Raw genomic sequence first — 19195 nt, forward strand, 5'->3', positions numbered from 1 at the left:
ACAAACTCTGCGCATTGTGCTCCCTCGTTTCATTCAAAACAGAGGACGTGAGGGACTGAGAGTGGTTGTGTTCTGCCTTCTTGTCTCTGAGCTGAGCTGAAAAGAGAAAACATTATCTACATCACCATGCCATCAAATCTGATGGATTTTTTCCCATCCCTTTCCCCCTCCCCTCTTTCTTCCCTCTCCCCCAGCCTCTATGTTTACTGGTAATGGCAATGTAGCATTCTCTCACCCTTGAAAATGTGAGTCTCTCTGTGTGTGTGTGTGTGTGTGTGTGTGTGTGTGTGTGTGTATGTGTGTGTGTGTGTGTGTGTGTGTGTGTGTGTGTGTGTGTGTGTGTGTGTGTGTGTGTGTTTGTTTGTGTCTCCATAAGAGGGAGAGGGAAGACAGGGTGAGGCTGGCGAGGACACGCAGCCTAAGTGAAATTACTCTTAAAAGGATATTGTTGTTCACAAAGAGTGTTGAACAGCATGTTCAACTGCCATATTTTATTCATGCGGGCAGCCATGTCCGACACAGGCGACCCATACAGTACATCTACTCTGGCTCAACTGTGTGTGTGTCTCCGGGAGAAAATCCTCATCGTGTTGCAAGGTGGCGTCAATAAAACTCTAATCTCCAATCTCTCGAGGGATCCGATGAGAAACTATTTTCTCCATCCTGCTTTCCATTGTCCAACAATGCTTCTCCTCCCATGCAGGCTCCAAACAGTCAGTGCTAAGTGTGCTCATACACTTGCAAGGCACTCAGGCCTATCTTCTCTCTGCAACAGCTCAAGATTGCATAAGAAATTGCATGTTATTTAAATCTTCCGTCTGTTTAATGCCAGGGGAGACAGAAGGTGTAACAAGAAACCAACGCTGAGGGAAAATATAGAGACTGGATTGGCTCACTATCGAACATACATCAGGTCTCAGTGTGCTGCACAGGGAGAGAATGCTCTGCTGCCAGCTCAGACTGTTTGATTCAACTTCACGTCCAATGACACTGATGCTCACACAAAATTGCAAAAATTTGTTGAGTATATTACGAGCCTGAGGTTGAGCAGTTAACTTTTCATAGGAATCTGACCATGAAACACGCTTTTCCCACATATCTCGTAAATCACAGACGTTTCTCACGACATGAATCCGCTTTGAGATTATAGCATGATTTGTCCCTTTTCACAAAGCCCGGGTGAGAAGGCAATGGGAACGTGGCCTTGAGTTTTGAGTTCATTCAAACTAAATTCATTCTGTACTCGACTGCCTGCCGGACCAAAGATTTGTATCAGTTTCTCTGATTCAAATTCCCCAAATAAATCTGAAATATTTATACTGGCCTTATTTTAGTTGTGGGTCTTTACTGGGTATTTGACAGTGTACTTACTTTTTCCCAGCGCAGGGCATTGCTCATGATGTTAAATCTTCACGCTAAAGGTTTATTTCACCCCAAAACAAAAGGCCTTGTATCGTGACATATTAACAATCCAGGATATCTAGTTAAGGATAATTGACAGCATCCCTTTATTGCCAAGTAGCTGATAGACTGTATAAAAAGATGTATGATGTGACTACTTCCAAAAAGTGAAGCCTAGGCATCTCGATACCCGCCTGGTGTCTGTCTGCAGTATAGGTCATGAATCCTGCTTACTCCATGTTAGCAGATGGAATATGGACTAAACTAAAAAAGTCAAAATACACGCAATTTGTTTTTGTAAAAGTTGTTTTCTGTAATTTTAGGTAATTCTGATCACGCTGATGTTTGCTCAATTGCTAATTTTTCCAGGTTGGTTTAATTAGTTATTTGACGATATGAAAACTAGGTGAAACATCATGATTGACAGCTGAGACTGACTCGAGAATCGCAAGCATGTAGGCGGGACCTCAATACTACGATATCCCCTGCTGTGCAGACCCATTGCCACAAGATGACAATGTTCGCATCCAAAATAATTTGGGCTTAATTTCTGGATATAGGGATTAAGTGTAGACACGTCCTCCATCTTTATATACAGTCGATGGTTTAATCACTGTCTCCGGATGTTTTATATAACGTGTCACATAAATGATGTTCTGCCATAACACTGACGCTTGGTGCCGATCCAGCTGGAAGAAACAGAGATAGAGTGTGAAGAGTAGTTTTCTATACTTCATTAACTCAGGCTCACCCTGTCCGGAGACTTAGCTCACAAACCTGGACAAGGAACACAGAAGTTTGACTTTTGCCTTCAAATTTCAGTGTGTTTCTCTTTTAACACTGCAAGAGAAAAGAGCTTTAAGGATGATGACTCACCGGTGTGTTCGAGGAACATTATGCTATCTTGGGTGAGTTGGCTGTGGCTGTGGAGCGCCGTCTGCGACGCCTGTTATACCTGCCCTGCTGTGAGTGGGCAATGCGGTTGATGGGAAACATTAAGTTTGAAACATTAAAATACTAATAGCCAAGAAACCTAAATATATAACTTTGTTCCTAATAAAAGAAAATATTTGAGCGATATATTCCTTCATAGCCCAATATATTACGCTTTATCTGAGGTTAAATTTAACATTCAGGATGATTAAGTAAAAAAAAAAATGAATCGACAGATTTGAGGACATATAAACAATTTCAATCCCTTTGATAACTTTCATTGTGTTTGTCTTCTTACTTCAGAGCCTACAGGAGCGGGATAGAGGCCAATGCAGGAATCATCCTTCAGCCCAGATAAAGATCAAGTATGCTTCATTTAATCAGAGGATGCAACATGAGAAGAGAAAGAATTGTTTCACCACCATGAATGATAGAGATCACAGAGAATCTACATGTTATGATCTCGGTATATACTGAAAATAAAAGGGCTGATTTTAAATCGACTGATCTGCATAAGCAGTGTCAGGACTTTGGCATCAGTTTATTGCGAAGCTGTGAAGGTTAACAGATACTGAAAATAAATGTTGACTTTTGACCAAATAAATTCCCAAAAATGTGCAGTCACTGGTAAATAAAATGTTTTTAATGGTTGTCATTGCTGTTCGGGCACATTCAACAAAGATGCCTGCATTAAAATTAGCCTCATTTTTTCCTTTCCTTGTTTTTTGTGCCTCACTCAGTTAAAAACATCTATAATTTCAGTGACTCAAAAAGAATCCTAATTGCTCGTCTGAAAGGGACCGTGATTGGATGCTTGAATTTTTCTATGTAGAAATGACTCCAGCGCTTGAGTGACAATTTTCACCGCAAATGATGCCATGTGCCTCGTTGATAAGAATAGGTCCTGTTGTCCTACATGCGCACAAAACATGCAGTCAGTCACACGTGCACGAGACAGACGTCATCTGAAATAAAAACTGGTCAAAACAGAAAACGCAGGCAGTAAATGGCACAAACATGTTTTGATCACACCTACATAACACTAGCAATCAAGCAACACACTCTTTCTCCGTTTTTTGTACAAACAATGTAAAAAACTAAACTTTAACTCACTTGACATTATCACCATGTGCAAATGTTGGCCTTTTTAATGATGTGAAAACACTGAGCGGAGCTCCTGCAGACTGCAATACATTCTTCCTCAAATGGGAGCTGAAATGCTATAGGCAATTAGAGGAGTCTCTTGAATTTCCTTGAAATGAAGTGCTAAATGAAACGTGGTCAGACTGACAAGTCTGCTCTCTTTCTCACTGAGCGTTCTCTGTCTTCCTGCAGCGCTTCGTGCAAAGGGGAAAAGGTAGACACATCTCTTTCACCAAAATCAAGAGTCAATGCATGTAAGCCCTGCGGTGATTTCCCTTAATTATGCTTCAGGGTGATTTGCTAGGTGGATGACACAATGAGGACATGATGTCAGTCACATAATAACCCAGCATTCTAACTCCAGCTCCCATGTACTGAGACGTACTGCACTGTACTGGAGCGCACACTTCTGTTATGAAGTCAGCATTTTTCATGTATGGAATAAACCAAGAAAAAAAACCCACACATGGCCATAATCTTTTAGTGGTTCAGATGTCAGAGGCTTAAAGTTGTGCAGCAGAGTATGGGAGTTGACCTCTGGGGAAACTAGGTCGTGACCTCCTTGTCTGCAGAGCTGCACCGAGGACATTATAGGATCACCACATCTCTACCAACAGGAATCTGGACAGAGGAACGGTTTGGATAATGTTTTATACTGTATCACTGCAGCTTAAAGTGACATTCACGACAGATGGAAAGTTACAACTCATTTCTCTTGTTCCGGAGTAAATTAATGATCCCAGAAACATTATCTTCCCTGCTGTTTGTGGTCTCAGGCCAGATTGTTGACACACTCAGGACACACTGCAGGTTCCCATGCCCTGCTCAAACAAGCAGGGTCAGTGCAACCTGGCACAGGGGTCAGAGGTCAGCAAGCTGGCCCAGAACACTAGTCTTGTGAGATTCAAAATGTCTTTCTTTATAACTTCCAGCTTTCACACCTCAACCTATGAATATGACATATAATGAAATGATTTAGCAAGCACTTTCCAAATAAGCAGTAGAGCTGGAGTCAACATTTTGAAACATGCTGTATTTTTCAACATATGTTGGAACACGTGTTCACATTTGAGTAACACACTTCATTGAGGAGGGGGAGGGGGGGGGATATGTTTCGAAAAACTTGTTGTTCCAGAGTACCGTAGTTTAACATAATGGTATCATTTGCATATACCTTATACCGTTGCCCTTAGGCCCACAGTTTGCATGAACAGATCAAAATATGCTTAATGCCAGACAGTACAGGTACAACATGTCCTGTACTGCTGTGGGTGTGTTGTGTGCACATCACGGCTAAAACTGGTTTGGCAGAGTTTCATTAAAGAATTTTCTCTTATGTTTATCTGTTGATTCCCACTCTAGAATTCATTTTTCTAAATCCTTATAGCTAAAAATTATTCAGTTGTCTTTCTTATCTTTCTTAAGCAATTCGGTTTACATTGTACAAATAAACATATTAAATAAACCACACTTCAGAAGTTGGCAGCCTGAAACTAGTAAATATGGACAAAGTTTGCCCCAACTTCATGACAGGTTTCTCAAATTAAAGAGGAATTTTCTTTTATCAACGTCTGTAACTCCTACAGTTTGAACCCACAGAACGTTCTGCCAGTCAAAAAATAAATGTCCCTCTTTTTTTTCTCAAGCCTGGTAAAGCAGCTGCATGGTTAAGAAGACTCAATGCTAGACAAAGTACCAAAGCTCAATGGGGTCACGTTCCAAATCTGCATGTGGTTCAACAACCAGACAAAGCAAATTGCTTGAGTAATTATCCAACAACTTTAGTTCAACTGCCTACCTTTAACTTTATTTAATGTTCTTATTAATGCCTGTTTGTTTATGTGTGTGTGTGTGTGTGAAAGAGAGCAAGGGAGGTTTTGTTCATGACATGATCATTTGACACATTTTGAACAATGCATGAAGCTTAATCGGGACAAATGATGTTCAAAGAGGTCACGATACTTTTAAAGGTTCAAAGTGCATCGGGAGGACTCTGATAATGTGAGACCGTGCTCATTGTCGTCCTCTCTAGCAAAGATACAACTGATCCATAGGAAAATGTGACACAAGTTTGGAGTAAACTTCACTGATGATGCGGATTTTTCCGTTTGTGACCTGACATCGTGAACTAATAGTTGTTTAAAAGTCGCTTTAGTGTTCTCGAGAATGAGTCAATGTCGGTCATGGGAACATTAAACGTTCTACTATAGATGCTTTACAGTAGTTTCCACTTCCCCTGCTCCTACGGGCTCGACACAGTTTGCTCTGCGATGCGATATAAATCTCACGTGGGCATAAAACAATTAGTGTGTGCTTCTACAACGTCGATGTTCTTTATTGTAATAGCTTTATAAGTCATCATTTAATGGCATCACAAACTGCAGCCTTGGTTTTCTGCTGTAACTTTGGGGACGTGGTTGTTCAGCGTTCACTTGTCTGTCTGTGTGTTTGTATGTGTGTGTGTGTGTGTGTGTGTCTTTGTCTGTGTCTGTGTGTTTTCTGTAGCTTTCCAAGGTCACTGAAATATCATGTGCCAATTCTGTTTTGAGATAATTTTCAGTTTAAATTAGCAGAACCCTCAGCAGTTCTTTTGTCCTCCCACACTTTACACAAATCAGCCTTCGTTTCTGCAGAACAAACCGAAAGCCAAATTATCTTATCTACCTTTCATCTTCCCAATTTTTTCATCTGCATCACATTTTATTTGAGATTAAAGTAGGCCTGCATCTTTGTGCGGCACTAATTGCCATAGAGCTTCCGTAATTAAAGGACAATAAAGCCTTAGTAGTAATTAGTTTCTCTTGTTTGGTTGCTAGCCCATCAATTGTGCTTCAATAATACTGATCATTAGCATGCGCCTGGGCAGTGAGGGATGCTGGGAAAAGAGCCCTGCACACACAGCACTCCACATTCCATTCCCATGAAGCCATGGCACTGAGCCATGTGGTTAACTCTCTGTGAGCCGTGCCGGGGGAGAGTGGCAGGACGTGCCTACCGATGTAGGCCCGCACTGTAAAGAGGCTGCACTGTAACATAATAGACCTGCTGAAACGACGACTGGCTATTGAAACTTGCGAAAAGCTAGGAACATAGGAGCTGCAGCTGTGGGCAGATGCTGCTGTCACGGTTTGTGTAAAAACAATTGTGCCCTTCTCCGTGTTCTCCTCTCTCCTTTATTCACATTCAGGTTCATCTAATGAAAGCCTGTCTGCAAAAACGGTTGCGGAGTGACATAGAGACTATATTATCACTGTTTTAATTGCAACCTATCTCCCCCAAACAACTGTTCAAATTAGCTTTCTTCAAACAGAGCAGCGTCAGGAGGATAAAGAGGATTTCTGGGCAGGCAGGGTGCGAGGATGTGCTGTAAAATGTGGCAAAGTAATAACGCCAGGCAGCAGAAAATGTGCTCCATTCTGTACTTCGCCTTGACATGATTGAAAGACAATGGTCCCATGGATAGGCCATTTCAACATCAAATGTGCATGCACATCACAGGGCAAGGGTGTGCTATCCATCACATTCAGTGAGCTGTCAGAAGCGGCTCTCGCAGCCGCAGCTTCTCTCCGCACACATTTGCAACTGTATGGCAACACGAGATTAAAGCCCCTTGTACATATTCCGCGAAGACCACCGCATAGACACACTTTTACAGGTGTTCATTATTGTTCCTTGTTTGAGGTCAATATCGCACATTTGATTTGAAACGTCCATATATTTGTGTCTTTTGATGAAAATAACAGTAAAACCTAAAATGCAAGCGCTACTGAAGAATAAACAACTTTATGATAAATGACAATGACCTCAGTTTTCAGTAACTCTATCAAACACTGAACTTTATGATAAATGATATGTGGGCACTTGGCTTATCAATAAATTACCCATACTGTTTTAGACAACAGAATAATATGGGGATTTGTATAATAAACTGACTCACTAACAGCAGGTTCACGTGATAACATGAGAGTTAAAAAATAAAAATGCAGTAAAAAATAAAATTGAGGAACCGCGGAGAGTCTCTGAAAAACCTGGATCTAATAATCCGAAATGTATTCCCTCGAATCTGAGGAAAAAACAACTTCTTGATCAATGAAAGATCAGTTTTCCATAATTCTATAAAAACACTGGACTTTATGATATGTTTAACATAACCTCAACATAAGGTTCAGGTAAAAACATGTCAACGCAAAAACAACACCCATACTGACACATCAAGCCTAACAACTAGACAAGAAGGCAACTTTAAAATGAATGTAAATATCTTCAGTTTTCAACAACTCTATACATACATGGTTTAGTTGTTGTGGCCCAGATTTGGCTCACAGTCACAGTGCCACACCGGCACACGGCCCACATACCACGTGGAATGATGGCACCTGGCCGGTCTGCTCCTGTAATCCAGATCTGGGCCACAAGTAAGCCATAGCCATACCGCACGTCAACCAAAGGTGCCAAAGGAGGTCTTTCTGTGTTATCTGGGCCTATAGCACCACATGTTTGCCAAAAAAAGGACCATGCTTGTTTTGGGATATTCAGGCCACATCTGTCAATTCAAAGTGAGCCACTTTAGGCTCACAATCATTTTGTCAGGGCCATGAAAAGGACAGAGGTTGCTGCATCATTGCCTGAAGTGGCCCAAATCCGTATGCTCTCTGGGTAAATACATTGGAATTATTTTATTTATCAAATGTGTCGTTCTGTCTTTTATAGACATAACAGTAAAATCAAAGGAGTGCAGAAGAAACTGTTTTAGACCACGGATGAGAATGGGATGTGTATGACTAGATGACATAAACATTTTACAGCAGTTTAATGCAGATTATGAATAAAAATGCAAGAAAAAAAACGAGCATTGGTGAACTAGAGAGAGTGTGCGCAACCTGCCTCCATCCTCCTCGGCACAATAACCCGAATGGAAGCCTTTATGAAGCACTGATGGAGCAGAGTACGCTTTATAATGCACAGCCGTGCACACCACTACATTTCCAGCTAATCAGGAGCGCGCAGTTGCAGAAAGGAGAGCGGTTGCCAAGGCAGCCACCAATCTCCCCTCCCCCTTCTCCCTCCGTTCCTCTTTCCCGTTTATTATCGGCAGAGGTCGCATGGCAGAGGGAAGTCCAACCACTTCTGTACTGGAACCAATGCAAGAGTATGCGCCTCCACAACAAAGCCCGTATGGAGTCCTGAGAGCAGTGGGGGGAAAAAGCAGAGGCTGCACACTCACGCGCTGCTGTTCAGCTCTAACATTCACAAAGATCTAATAAGAAAGGATCTAAGTTGGAGGTTTTTTTATTTGCTCTGGAACGAGAGGGATAGTTTTTCTTTTCTTGCCAACACGTGCGAATCCAATGCAATTGCTACTCCTGCGTTGTGCGTAAGTGAGTGTTCCACATCCTGGTGCGGGGCTGTGCCGAGGAGTACTGCGCATCATTCACCAGAGTTGGTGCCGAAGTTCGGCCGCGAACGGATGTGAGGGAAGAGTGTACCGAGTAGAAAAAAAACTCCCCCACTTCTTTTCTTTTCTTTTTTTTTGGTCTCTCTTGTGTGTGTTTTTTTTTTTTTCCTCCTGGCGTTGTGTTTGCTGAGACAATACTGAGTCAAAGACGCTGAAAGTGATTTCATGCCTTCAGTCTCGCACAACCTGAGATGGACGTGAGATTTTATCCTGCGCCCCCGGCTAATGTGGGTTCATGCTCCCTACCGACTGATCCAAGTTGCCTGAGCTCGTTGGACTATTACCACTCGAACAAGGTAAAGAACACACCGCGTAGCCTCGTGCATCGAAACGCCTCACACCTCACCTGTCTCTCTGTATGTTTTGTGCCAATACACCATGTTTACGCACTGCCAACGCACGCTTTGTACGGATGCGTTTTTCATCCACGGGCGCTCACTCGCCTCAAAATGTCAAGTGTCAGCAAGTAAAGTGACCTGGGCTTGGATGAGATGCTGTTCCTTTAGTGTGGAACAGGACAGAAACAAAAATTACTCCGTATATTACTTTACACTGAAACCTGCAATTTCCCTATATGGCTGTTGGAAGAAAATGAATAGTACCAACTTTTCCTCCCCTTCCACCCAACGTGCTTATTATGTTATTTCCCCCCGGAGAGATGGTGCAGTTGTGTTTAGCACAAAGCTGGCATTAAAGGTCCCACCCGACGTGGAATACCAGGAGCTGTATGGAATCCATACCGTCCCACTTCGCTGCTCTCATGCGCACATCAGCTCCCCTTCTCAATGATTTCTTACGTAGCTTACGTGGTTCTCCGCCGGGAGTTCAACGATTAAATGGATGTGTGCCAGTAATGTACTGTTAATTACTTTGTAAGGAGAAACCACAGAGTCTGGTTTGCCACAAGTATCACTCTTTTCTCCCGGTCTCTGTGCGTTGACACCCCGCAGCTTTTGGGCTTTTGGACACTGCACTCAACACAATTGCAAGTGCGCAGGAATTTTAAAACAACAATTATTTTTGTAGTTTTCCAGGAAAAAAATCAAAAACAACAACTGATTCCTTAGTTATTCTGTTCTGTTCAGATATTACATGGACCGGGGATTATTAAATCTGTCGTTGTCAACCTGCCACAAGCAACAGAAACAACACAAAGTAAACTAACCTACAAACACACAACCAGTGGCAATACAAGGAAACCCATTTCCAACTATTCAAATATCTGATTTGTATTAACAGCACCTCAACTATTTTCAAAACCCTAAGTTAGACTCTGCTGTTGTCACCTACCACAGTGACATCCACAGGCTCTGGATTTGGAGCTGCTGCTGTGGATGAACTTCTTTGCCTTGCTCTCTGGCCTCCCTGTACAGGACAGTGAAGGCACTAATACAAATCAAGGTTGGGGATGTTTGTCTTTCGCTGTGTGGGCAATGGAACATCTCTCTGACCGAATGGAATTTTCCAGTAATTAACGGAAAAGATCATCTCCCACTTAAGGTCGTAAAAACTGTGTCGTATATGGTTGTTGCTCAAGCTTTGCCAGCAGAAAAACAACGTGCTGGCAGAAAATAAAATTACCCGGACACAGTGACTCCCATTCGATCACAGATGAAATGAGGTCCATATAAAACATTAACAGATAAGGCCGGTTTACACCTGTGTCACCAAATGGGCTCGTATAACTGTCTCCTCCGCACAGGCTTTCTATCTTGTAGGTCAGACGAATTAGGATCATCCTCCGCGCGGATAATCCCAGGAATATGCTGATATCCACGCATCGCACGAATCCTGGAAACAAAGCCTCCAGATATTAAACGATAAAAAGTGCTTTCACTAGAGAGAAAGTGACACCACGCTGCTGTCAGCCACACAAAAGCGTGGCACCCCTCAAAATTACAAGTGTTCATTTTGAATTATTGAAAGGCCTTCCGCTCCCTCTACCTAGGGTTCTGTCCACGAAGGGAGGTATAATTTGCCATCATCGCATGTGTAACACTAACTACCTACACTAGCAATGCAAATGAGGCCGGGGGGGGATTCGGTACCCCTGTTAACACGCCGCTCGAGGTCAAGTTGCTCTCCTCAAACGCTCGTCAAGCTGACGGTGGCATTAAAGTGACATCTGATTTGTTATGTAGGTACTGTATCTACAGATCAGATCTGCCCGCTGCTAATCACCTCTGGCAGCACTGGTTGGCCAATTTTCAAATTCAGCACAGGTCTCCTTCTTGAGATGAGCCGAGGCTAGAGGTTAATCATTTTTAGGGGCTCACTTTGCATATGCATGTGGCTGTACTTCGGTTTGGAGCAGGATTAGTTGGGGTCTAGTTTATCTCGAAAATATTCTTTCAGGGTAATATTATTGGTTGAATATTCAATTTTGGTTAAATGGTTGAAATTTGGCAATCATATTGAGATTTAGCATCATTACTGTCTGCTCCCTATTCACAATTATATTAAAAAGCAAATTGCAGCCTCAGACAACATTTCTCCTTTTATTGCTGTGAAATTGGTAGTGTTAATCTGAGTCACACACAGCCTTAATTGGATAAAATGAGCATGTGCTTGTATTTTAGCTTTACAGCCTGTTTATTTACAAACCTGCTCCGTGCGCCACCGATTATTTCTGGATGCTGGGAGTGGAAACAAGCCTGGTGTTGAGTAATTAGCAAGTTTTTGTGACTTCCAAGAAACACGCTGTCGTGCTCTAAGCCTTTGTCACACTTTTGCTCACATGGAGCTGCGGCTCACTCCATTCATAATATTTGAATTTGCTTTCTTTTCACCTTCATGTTGATGATTTACTGCGATTCACCAATTGACGCGAGTCGTTTCCATTACTTTGGCTGCGTTGTCCATGATGGGTCTAGGTCGATTGGTCCTTAAGCAGCGTGAACAGTTTGTGCTAAGACTATTTACTGCGATGTTCAGCATCGTTACACAAGATGGAGAAAAAAAAGGTGAGGTACACAAAGAAAGAGATGCGTAAAATGCGCAGAAGTATTTCAAGTGCAGACTGAGATGAATCAGAAAGATCCATAAATAACCCTGAAGATGTTCACTTCAATACTTTCAGTGCTCACTTGTTTCACTGTGAGTGTGTCTCTTTTATTACTGTGGTGCTCTCCCACAGCTGAAGAGATATTACACAGTATAACAGCTTTGCTCTCCGATGGCAAAATGAAACCGTGCCGTGTTTTAATGCTCTCTGCTGCATGATGCATGTGTTGCTGTGCTTATACTGTACTTATTTGCACTTAATGTGTTGCAGAAAGCCATGAAACCACACGGACGCATCTTGTCTAATACAACATGTAAAACTGTAATTGCACTGTGGCTGTTTGTCCGGCACTTTCGGTTTACTCTGTGAAATGGGAACACAGTGTCTGCTCCTTTATTTGAATACCTTAATCAAACAGTGCTGACTGCTGCTGCTGAGGTGAGTCGCTGCCTACAGTAGAGCGCCAGGATGGAGGGCAGAGAGAGAGAGGGAGAGAGGGAGAGAGGGAGAGAGGGAGAGAGGGAGAGAGAGCAGGCCCTGTGTTTATACACACAGGCCCCACCCAGCTCATATATCCTACCAACAACTGATATCTGCTTAGATAGGGCATGATTGAAGAGCTGGCTTTGTTAGCTGGTGGTCTCTTCTGCCTCAGATAAGCCGGGGGACGGATATGCTCCATTGGAAATGCCTTATCTCCATTTTATTTTTAATATAGTGCTGCCAGGTCGGGTCTCATTGCATTAACATATTTTAGTCATTCAGTCAGTTTCCATCAACTGATCATCCTCGAGTGAAATAAGCTCTTGAATAAACACAGACATACTTGCTGTTAGTTTTGGATTAGTGTGTACAAGTGTTATTTTTAACTCCTCCAGCACTTAAACATGGATGACAGCCGCTCCTTGTAATGCTGGCTGTGGTGCATGTTTATGTTGAGTGGTGTTGCTGCTATTAGCTAATGACACACTCTGTTTTATGTGGCGGAGAGGCAGAGCAGGAGAGTTAAAGGATGAGTGAGAGTCAGATGGGATGAAGGAATCAGTGGCCCAGTATGGGGACATTGTGTGTGTGTGTACGGTGTGAGTGTGTGTGTGTGTGTGTGTGCATGCTAACTCGGGACCATTCAAGCGTTTTGCTGACTATGGAATCACAATCACAATTGCTTTCATAGTCCTGTGCAGAGGAAGTCCATGCATATCACAGTAAGGGCCGGTGACACACAGCGAGCAGGGGCCAGAGCAAAAACAGTCTCTAAATCATGTTCTCCCTGCCCCGACACACAGGGGAGATTTTTGATGGGGATTCCGACCATTTGAAAGCATTTCAGTGAAACTTAGATTGGCTGTGACATTGGATGAGTCAGATAGCCTGTGTATGGCACACATATCTCTTGCCTTGTATATGATTTTTTTTAACCTCATTGACTGTGTGAGACGTTTCCCAACCAACCACAAGGTGTCCACATCAGTTATATTTATGACTTTGTTTTAAGGATTCATATTTTTTTGAATATTACTTTTGATATCTGTAGAAAGGTATAAAAAAATGAAAGGAAATAAGACACATTATGACGAAAACAACATTTAAATGGCCTGTAGTCTATATATATATATTTGCAAGAATTCTTCATTAATGTAAAAAAAAAACTAGACCTATTCTATATATGCAGTTGTCACTTACATTATCAAAGATGTTTCCATTATTTTCTTGCGGGGGGGGCTAGTTCCAAGCCACTTGCTTGTTGGTGGTACCAGTGCATTCCCCTCAGCGTCTGTTACCATAATTAAGACCAGCCGCCGCACTGTAGTGTGCTTACATTAGTCAGCCTAGTCCTTCCCATGGGGCAGTGCAGTGGCATTCTCCTTCTTACTGAAGAACAAGAAGAAGAAGAAGAAGAAGACGTTGAGAGAAAAGGAAACAGTGCATCCAAACACCTGGCAGAGTAGGCCCCCCGGGTGTTTAGTTGATTGTGTTTGTTAATGGTGGCAAACGCTCAGAAGGAGTGGCTCACGCAAATATTTACATATCTATCTATTTCTCTATCTATCAATCTATATCTATCGATCTAACTATCTATCGATCTATCTATCTATCTATCTATCTATCTATCTATCTTTCTATGAATTTTGGGGTTTTGGAATGGAAATGAAAGAAACCAACACCACAGTGTGTTTGTGGAAGCTACAACAAACAATCTACCACAGATACAGTTAATCTAATCTCGTACTAGACCCAGCCAGGGTTTCTGGGCAGAAGGTAAACATATGGTGACAAGTAAGAGGAAGTGCATGAGTTCCTCTTCCTGAAGGTCATTTGTGGTAGGTGTAAGCTCTGAATTATTAGTCAATTAACAGGGTAGTTTCCTGTAGTTTGAAAATCATGTGGTGACTGACTGTGACTCGGAGTGGCTCCTCCTGTCTGCACGCCCAAGTGTCCTTGGGCAAATTGCACCTGATGGTCAAGCCGGCACATTACATGATAGCTCACTGCCATGGGTGTGTGTGCTTTTTTTTGGTTCCCTTTTTAGGTCTTTTTTTTCAGCCTAACGTTCCTGTTTCCTGTGTGTTGGTGTGAATGGGTGAATGAGTTGCAAACTGTTAGGCATGTTGGATAAATAAATATATATAAATGCATCTATTGACTTAAAGATATCACATATGTATATTTTATTTATTTTCTGACATGTTGTAGAATGCAAAGTTTATCGATAAAGTAATCAATGGATAGTTCACTATTTAAAGGAGTGACAGCCTTGGTAAGTATGTGTGGCATACATTGACAGTATATATATTTACTGTATGTGACACATGCATGTTGTATGTAGGCCTACTCTGAGCATGTATGTATGATATGAAACATGTATTCCCTTAGAGATTATATATATATATGAATGTACAGTATATATATAGATACATATGTACTGTATGTATGTACTGTGCTGTATGTATGCATGGAAGAGGCTGGAAGCTGGACAAACATTCCCAGTTGTCTCAGCTTCCTGAGGTATGTCCTGTGCAAACACCATGGGCCATGGTATAAGCTCCTTGCCAGGGATTTAAGGCTCTTTCCCTCCCTTGTTTTCACTGAATATCCTTTACAAATATTATTGGCCTGGTGTCAGTGCCGTGTTTGTACTGCGGTCTGAGGGGACAGTACCAATAATAAGATTACAATTAATGGTCTCCAGCCCATAGACTAACACAAAGTTTGACAAACTGTGCCTCATCTGTGTACGTTTCATTCTTTCTGGAAGTAATATCTCAGGCAGAATGTTACGTTTTTTTTTGTCGCCATTCACTATCAGATCTGGCACTTCTGATCGGGGCCCCCTGTTTATTTAATTAATTCACTGACATGCATTGATTGGGACTGTGAGAGGTTTCCACTTAAAGAGGATGGAGTTAATGAATACATATGATCCCGGATTTGCTCTCTGTCCTCCTCCCTCCAGCTGTGACTGCCTCGCCTTGTCCCTTGTCTGTCAAGAGCATGTGTTTATTATGTGTGACATATTTAGCAGGCAGATATAATTGCCTGTGCAAGGCTGTAATCGTCTGCATCCAATTCAGTCCGCAAAGGCTGCGCAAGCCCACGGAGCCGCGGAGGTAATCAAACTGTAGCTCATTCTTCCTCTTTGAGAGCTAATGATGAGCTTCATGATCGTCATCTACAAGGGGCAGAAAGAGAAGTGTGACAGAAAGTACAGTGGTTTCTTCTGTGGTTTTACTTCTTGCAAAGCTATTATCTCTGGTTGAAGATGTGGGAACTGCCGAAAACAGAGCAAAAAGTGAAAAGTTACTGGAGTTACCGAAAAAGAAAAGAGCAGAGATAGATGTTCGGAAAAAGAGGAGGTAAAGAGGTTAGAGGAGTTCTGTGGGTTGAGAAAAGGGAGGCAAAGCGAAAGAAAGAGGCTCTGTCTTTGTGTTGTCGACCTATTTAGTCGCAAGTTGGCCACGAGCCTGCCGATGAGTGATGTCGCTTAGAAAAACAAACAGGGGAAAGAAAAGTAGGATTTGGGAAATTATGACATACAGTCAGTGGTGTTGTGCTGCCGAGGACTCAATCTCCCTCATAACGAGGCTTCAGCTCATAGCAGCTCGATAGTGCTGTTAACACACAGGAAAGAGAAATTTGAGCTGATCTTTTTATAGAATTGTTAATAACACGGTAGAGAGTAGTGAAAAACCGTAGCCTAAAGCAGCACTTACTGGTACAACCCATGTGAACCGAGAAAGTGTACATGCATATGTGTGCTTGTGTATGTGTTTGTATATACGTGTACGTGTGTGTTGCTGGCACCAGTGGTGGAAAAAGTATTCAGATGCTTCACTTTAGTAAAAGTCTTATCACTGCAATGTAAAAAGTTTACTGAGAAACGAAATAACGTTTACATTTTTTATTTAAATATCAAGTATCGATAATAATAATCATATACAGTATGATTCTTTTTTTATTTAAATATTTAATAGGAGGTTATTCAATAACCTATAGTTTCGATTGAGATAACTCTTTTTGTTGGAATGGGCAATGATGGTATCAAGAGATATATAAAATATGTTTTAATTCTAACATCCTAAATTTTTATATAAATAATATAGTAGAATATTTTTACACTGTACTGGTGTAACATTTACTTAAGTAAAAAGACCGTGGGGCACATTTCATACATTAGAGAGTTACATTATCGTCACTAATAAAACATGAGCAGCTTTTTAAAGTTGATTTGGAGATAAATTAATACAACTAGTCAACATACTGTTTAGTTATTTGATTCTTAATAATCCACAATTTCACAATATCATCCTAATGTGAAAAGTAGCCAGCAACTATTACCATCAGATAAGTTAAGTGGAGTAAAAAGTGAAATATCTCCATCGTAAATGAAGTATAACAAAAATGCAAGTAACCAAAGTTCAAGTACCTCAAAAGTGAACTTAAGTACTACACAAAGGTCTCACAATGGGCTTGCTTCTGTCTCAGACTCCAATTCACCCAATCAAAGAGAGTTTCTCCCGGCTGCACTTGTTGCTGCAGTTAAACAGTGACAGGTAGAGCCTCAGGTCAGTTACTCAGCATAGGCATCGTCAATGTCATAAGGAACAAATGTTTGCAGTAGCGCGGCAGGAAGAGGGAGTGAAACTGAGCGATGGTCATGTTTTATTAAGCCTGATAATGCAGCCTAATCTGTGGCTTGGGTTACACAGTGCTTTGTGGGTAATTAGAGATCATGTCGTATGCCTGGCCTTCTGAAAAATTGCACTCCGCCCTAATCCCCTCCTATCTGCCTTTCACCCGCCACCTCCCTTCTTCTTCTCTCCTGTACTCGCAAAAAAAGAGCCGAAGAAAAAAAACAACCTTCATGCTGCCAAATGAGCAGGCTTCCTGTCAGGGAAACGCAACAACTAAACAAACATGGCAGCTATATTTCAGGTAGCTAGTAATCAGAAAGTTTGGACCTCGCTGTAAGATACTTGGAAATGTGCTTATGTGCTCTGAATTCAATAAGAGGAAGTCGACAGTGGAGCACTTTGTGGTTTGCTTTGTGGAGCTTGTTAGATGAATGACTAATGCCTCCTGGCAAGTGCCCCAGGTTTACTATTACCAAAACAATGGCACTCGATACAGAGCACCGTAGCCTTGGTTTTCACACACACAGGAGCTCAGGCTGCTGTTTTCTTTTGAACCCTAAATGCTGACTGCCCATTCATGCAACATCCCCCGAACACAGAGTCGCACACAAAGGAAATTCTCAACTGACACAGTGACTTGTTGAAAAAAACAACAGCGTCTTTCATCGCGCATTGTCCCCAATTTTTCCTTTGTTAAAAATCAAGAAATGTTTCCCTCTCCCTGTCTCTACATCTGGCGAAAGCAGTAGCCGAGTTTACACACACGCGCTTTTATAATTACTGGCCTCGCTCGGATTATGAGAGCAACTCCATTAAACTGTCTACATATCAGGTGGGGAATAATGATGCAATCTGGTACAGTCAGCTGCCTCACACAGAAGCTGTGAAGGTGCAAAGACTGGATAAAAAACAGGGTTAAACTATAACTCACCAAGTTTAATACATGTAGAGTTTCCCCTTGAATTCTTATCACGTCTGGTTTGAGACAGAATTTCTCCCTTTACATAAAAGTAATGATAAAACCCAACATATAGAAACCTTATTATAAAACCTCCTCCTATATGATTTGTGCCATATGAAAAAGTCATCTTATCACTGACAAAACCAAAAAAATAATAACCAACACTTCCATACATAGCCTATCTATCTATCTATATAAAAAAGAAACATTTTAAGTAACATTGTGATTATCTGCAGAATCAGAAGGTTCAGTGGTTAGTTTCCTAATGCGTGTTATGGTTTTTATGGTTTTGGGTAGGTTCAGAACTCGTGGCTACAAATAAATAAATTTTGAGGAATCTTTTCTTGCTGCTGCTGATTTGATTGGCTGCTGTGGTTGTCAGTCAGTCACTGTGTAATCTCCTCGTCACCAAACACTACATGCTCTACGTTATCAAGTTCAACAGGGGTTTAAAACCTCTGCCACAGACCCAGCTGTTACACGTTGGATTGGTTCCCTCTCTCTCTTGCTCTGGATGTTGTATGAACAATGGCTTTGTGCAAAAGTGTTGCTTTCATTTTATCTAGATATCACTAAGACAGTAGAGTTCATGACACCTTGATTTTCTAAAAATGTTTCCAAAAACCAAAACCAGAAAGATCCCCAATTTTACTTAAGGTAACAGGCCGTTTCAAATATGTAACCTTTTAAATGCATGGTATTAGCTCTCTGTAGAACTTCCAGACCAAACTACATATGACAAAGGAAAAGCACAGAGCTAGCCAGTTATTTTACAGTTTAACAATAATCTTTGCAATAAATAAATATAAATGAAAAGAAAACACTTAACCAACTTGAATGAACATATATCTATGTTGAATCTACTTGGAAATGCAAATTTCCAAGTAGTAATTTCTGCTCATATCAGCCAGTTTTTATCGACACCACCTGTAAATCCGTCGGGATCTCAGAGACAGTATTTTTAACATCATGTGAAGGTCGAAGTGTTGGTTTCCATGCAACAGAGTCCATGCTTTAAATCAAACTTCGTGTTCGATATGATGCTAACTACAATGTGGGTTGCTGGTGTCAGGGCACCAGGAATTACACAGTCGTGTCATGATGTAAAAATATTTGATCATGTTTGGTGGGTTAGTCATTTTCACTCATAGATGAGAATCTGCAAA

The 19195-nt window shown here is 41.5% G+C and overlaps 1 protein-coding gene across 2 annotated transcripts in view; it reads left to right on the plus strand.

The window, feature by feature from the left end:
• The first annotated feature begins 8499 nt into the window (after window positions 1–8499).
• Window positions 8500–19195, plus strand: part of LOC128442132 (thymocyte selection-associated high mobility group box protein TOX) — a 76057-nt gene continuing 65361 nt past the window's right edge. The window contains exon 1 of one of the 2 annotated variants that reach the window (XM_053424397.1): window positions 8500–9228. In XM_053424397.1, coding sequence (XP_053280372.1) covers window positions 9124–9228 — 105 coding nt within the window. In that variant the 5' untranslated portion in view covers window positions 8500–9123. The remainder of the gene's footprint in view (window positions 9229–19195) is intronic. The other variant, XM_053424396.1, reaches the window with a different exon arrangement.

The sequence above is a fragment of the Pleuronectes platessa genome, chromosome 6, assembly GCF_947347685.1.
Source record: "Pleuronectes platessa chromosome 6, fPlePla1.1, whole genome shotgun sequence".
In the NCBI taxonomy this organism is placed as follows: domain Eukaryota; kingdom Metazoa; phylum Chordata; class Actinopteri; order Pleuronectiformes; family Pleuronectidae; genus Pleuronectes; species Pleuronectes platessa.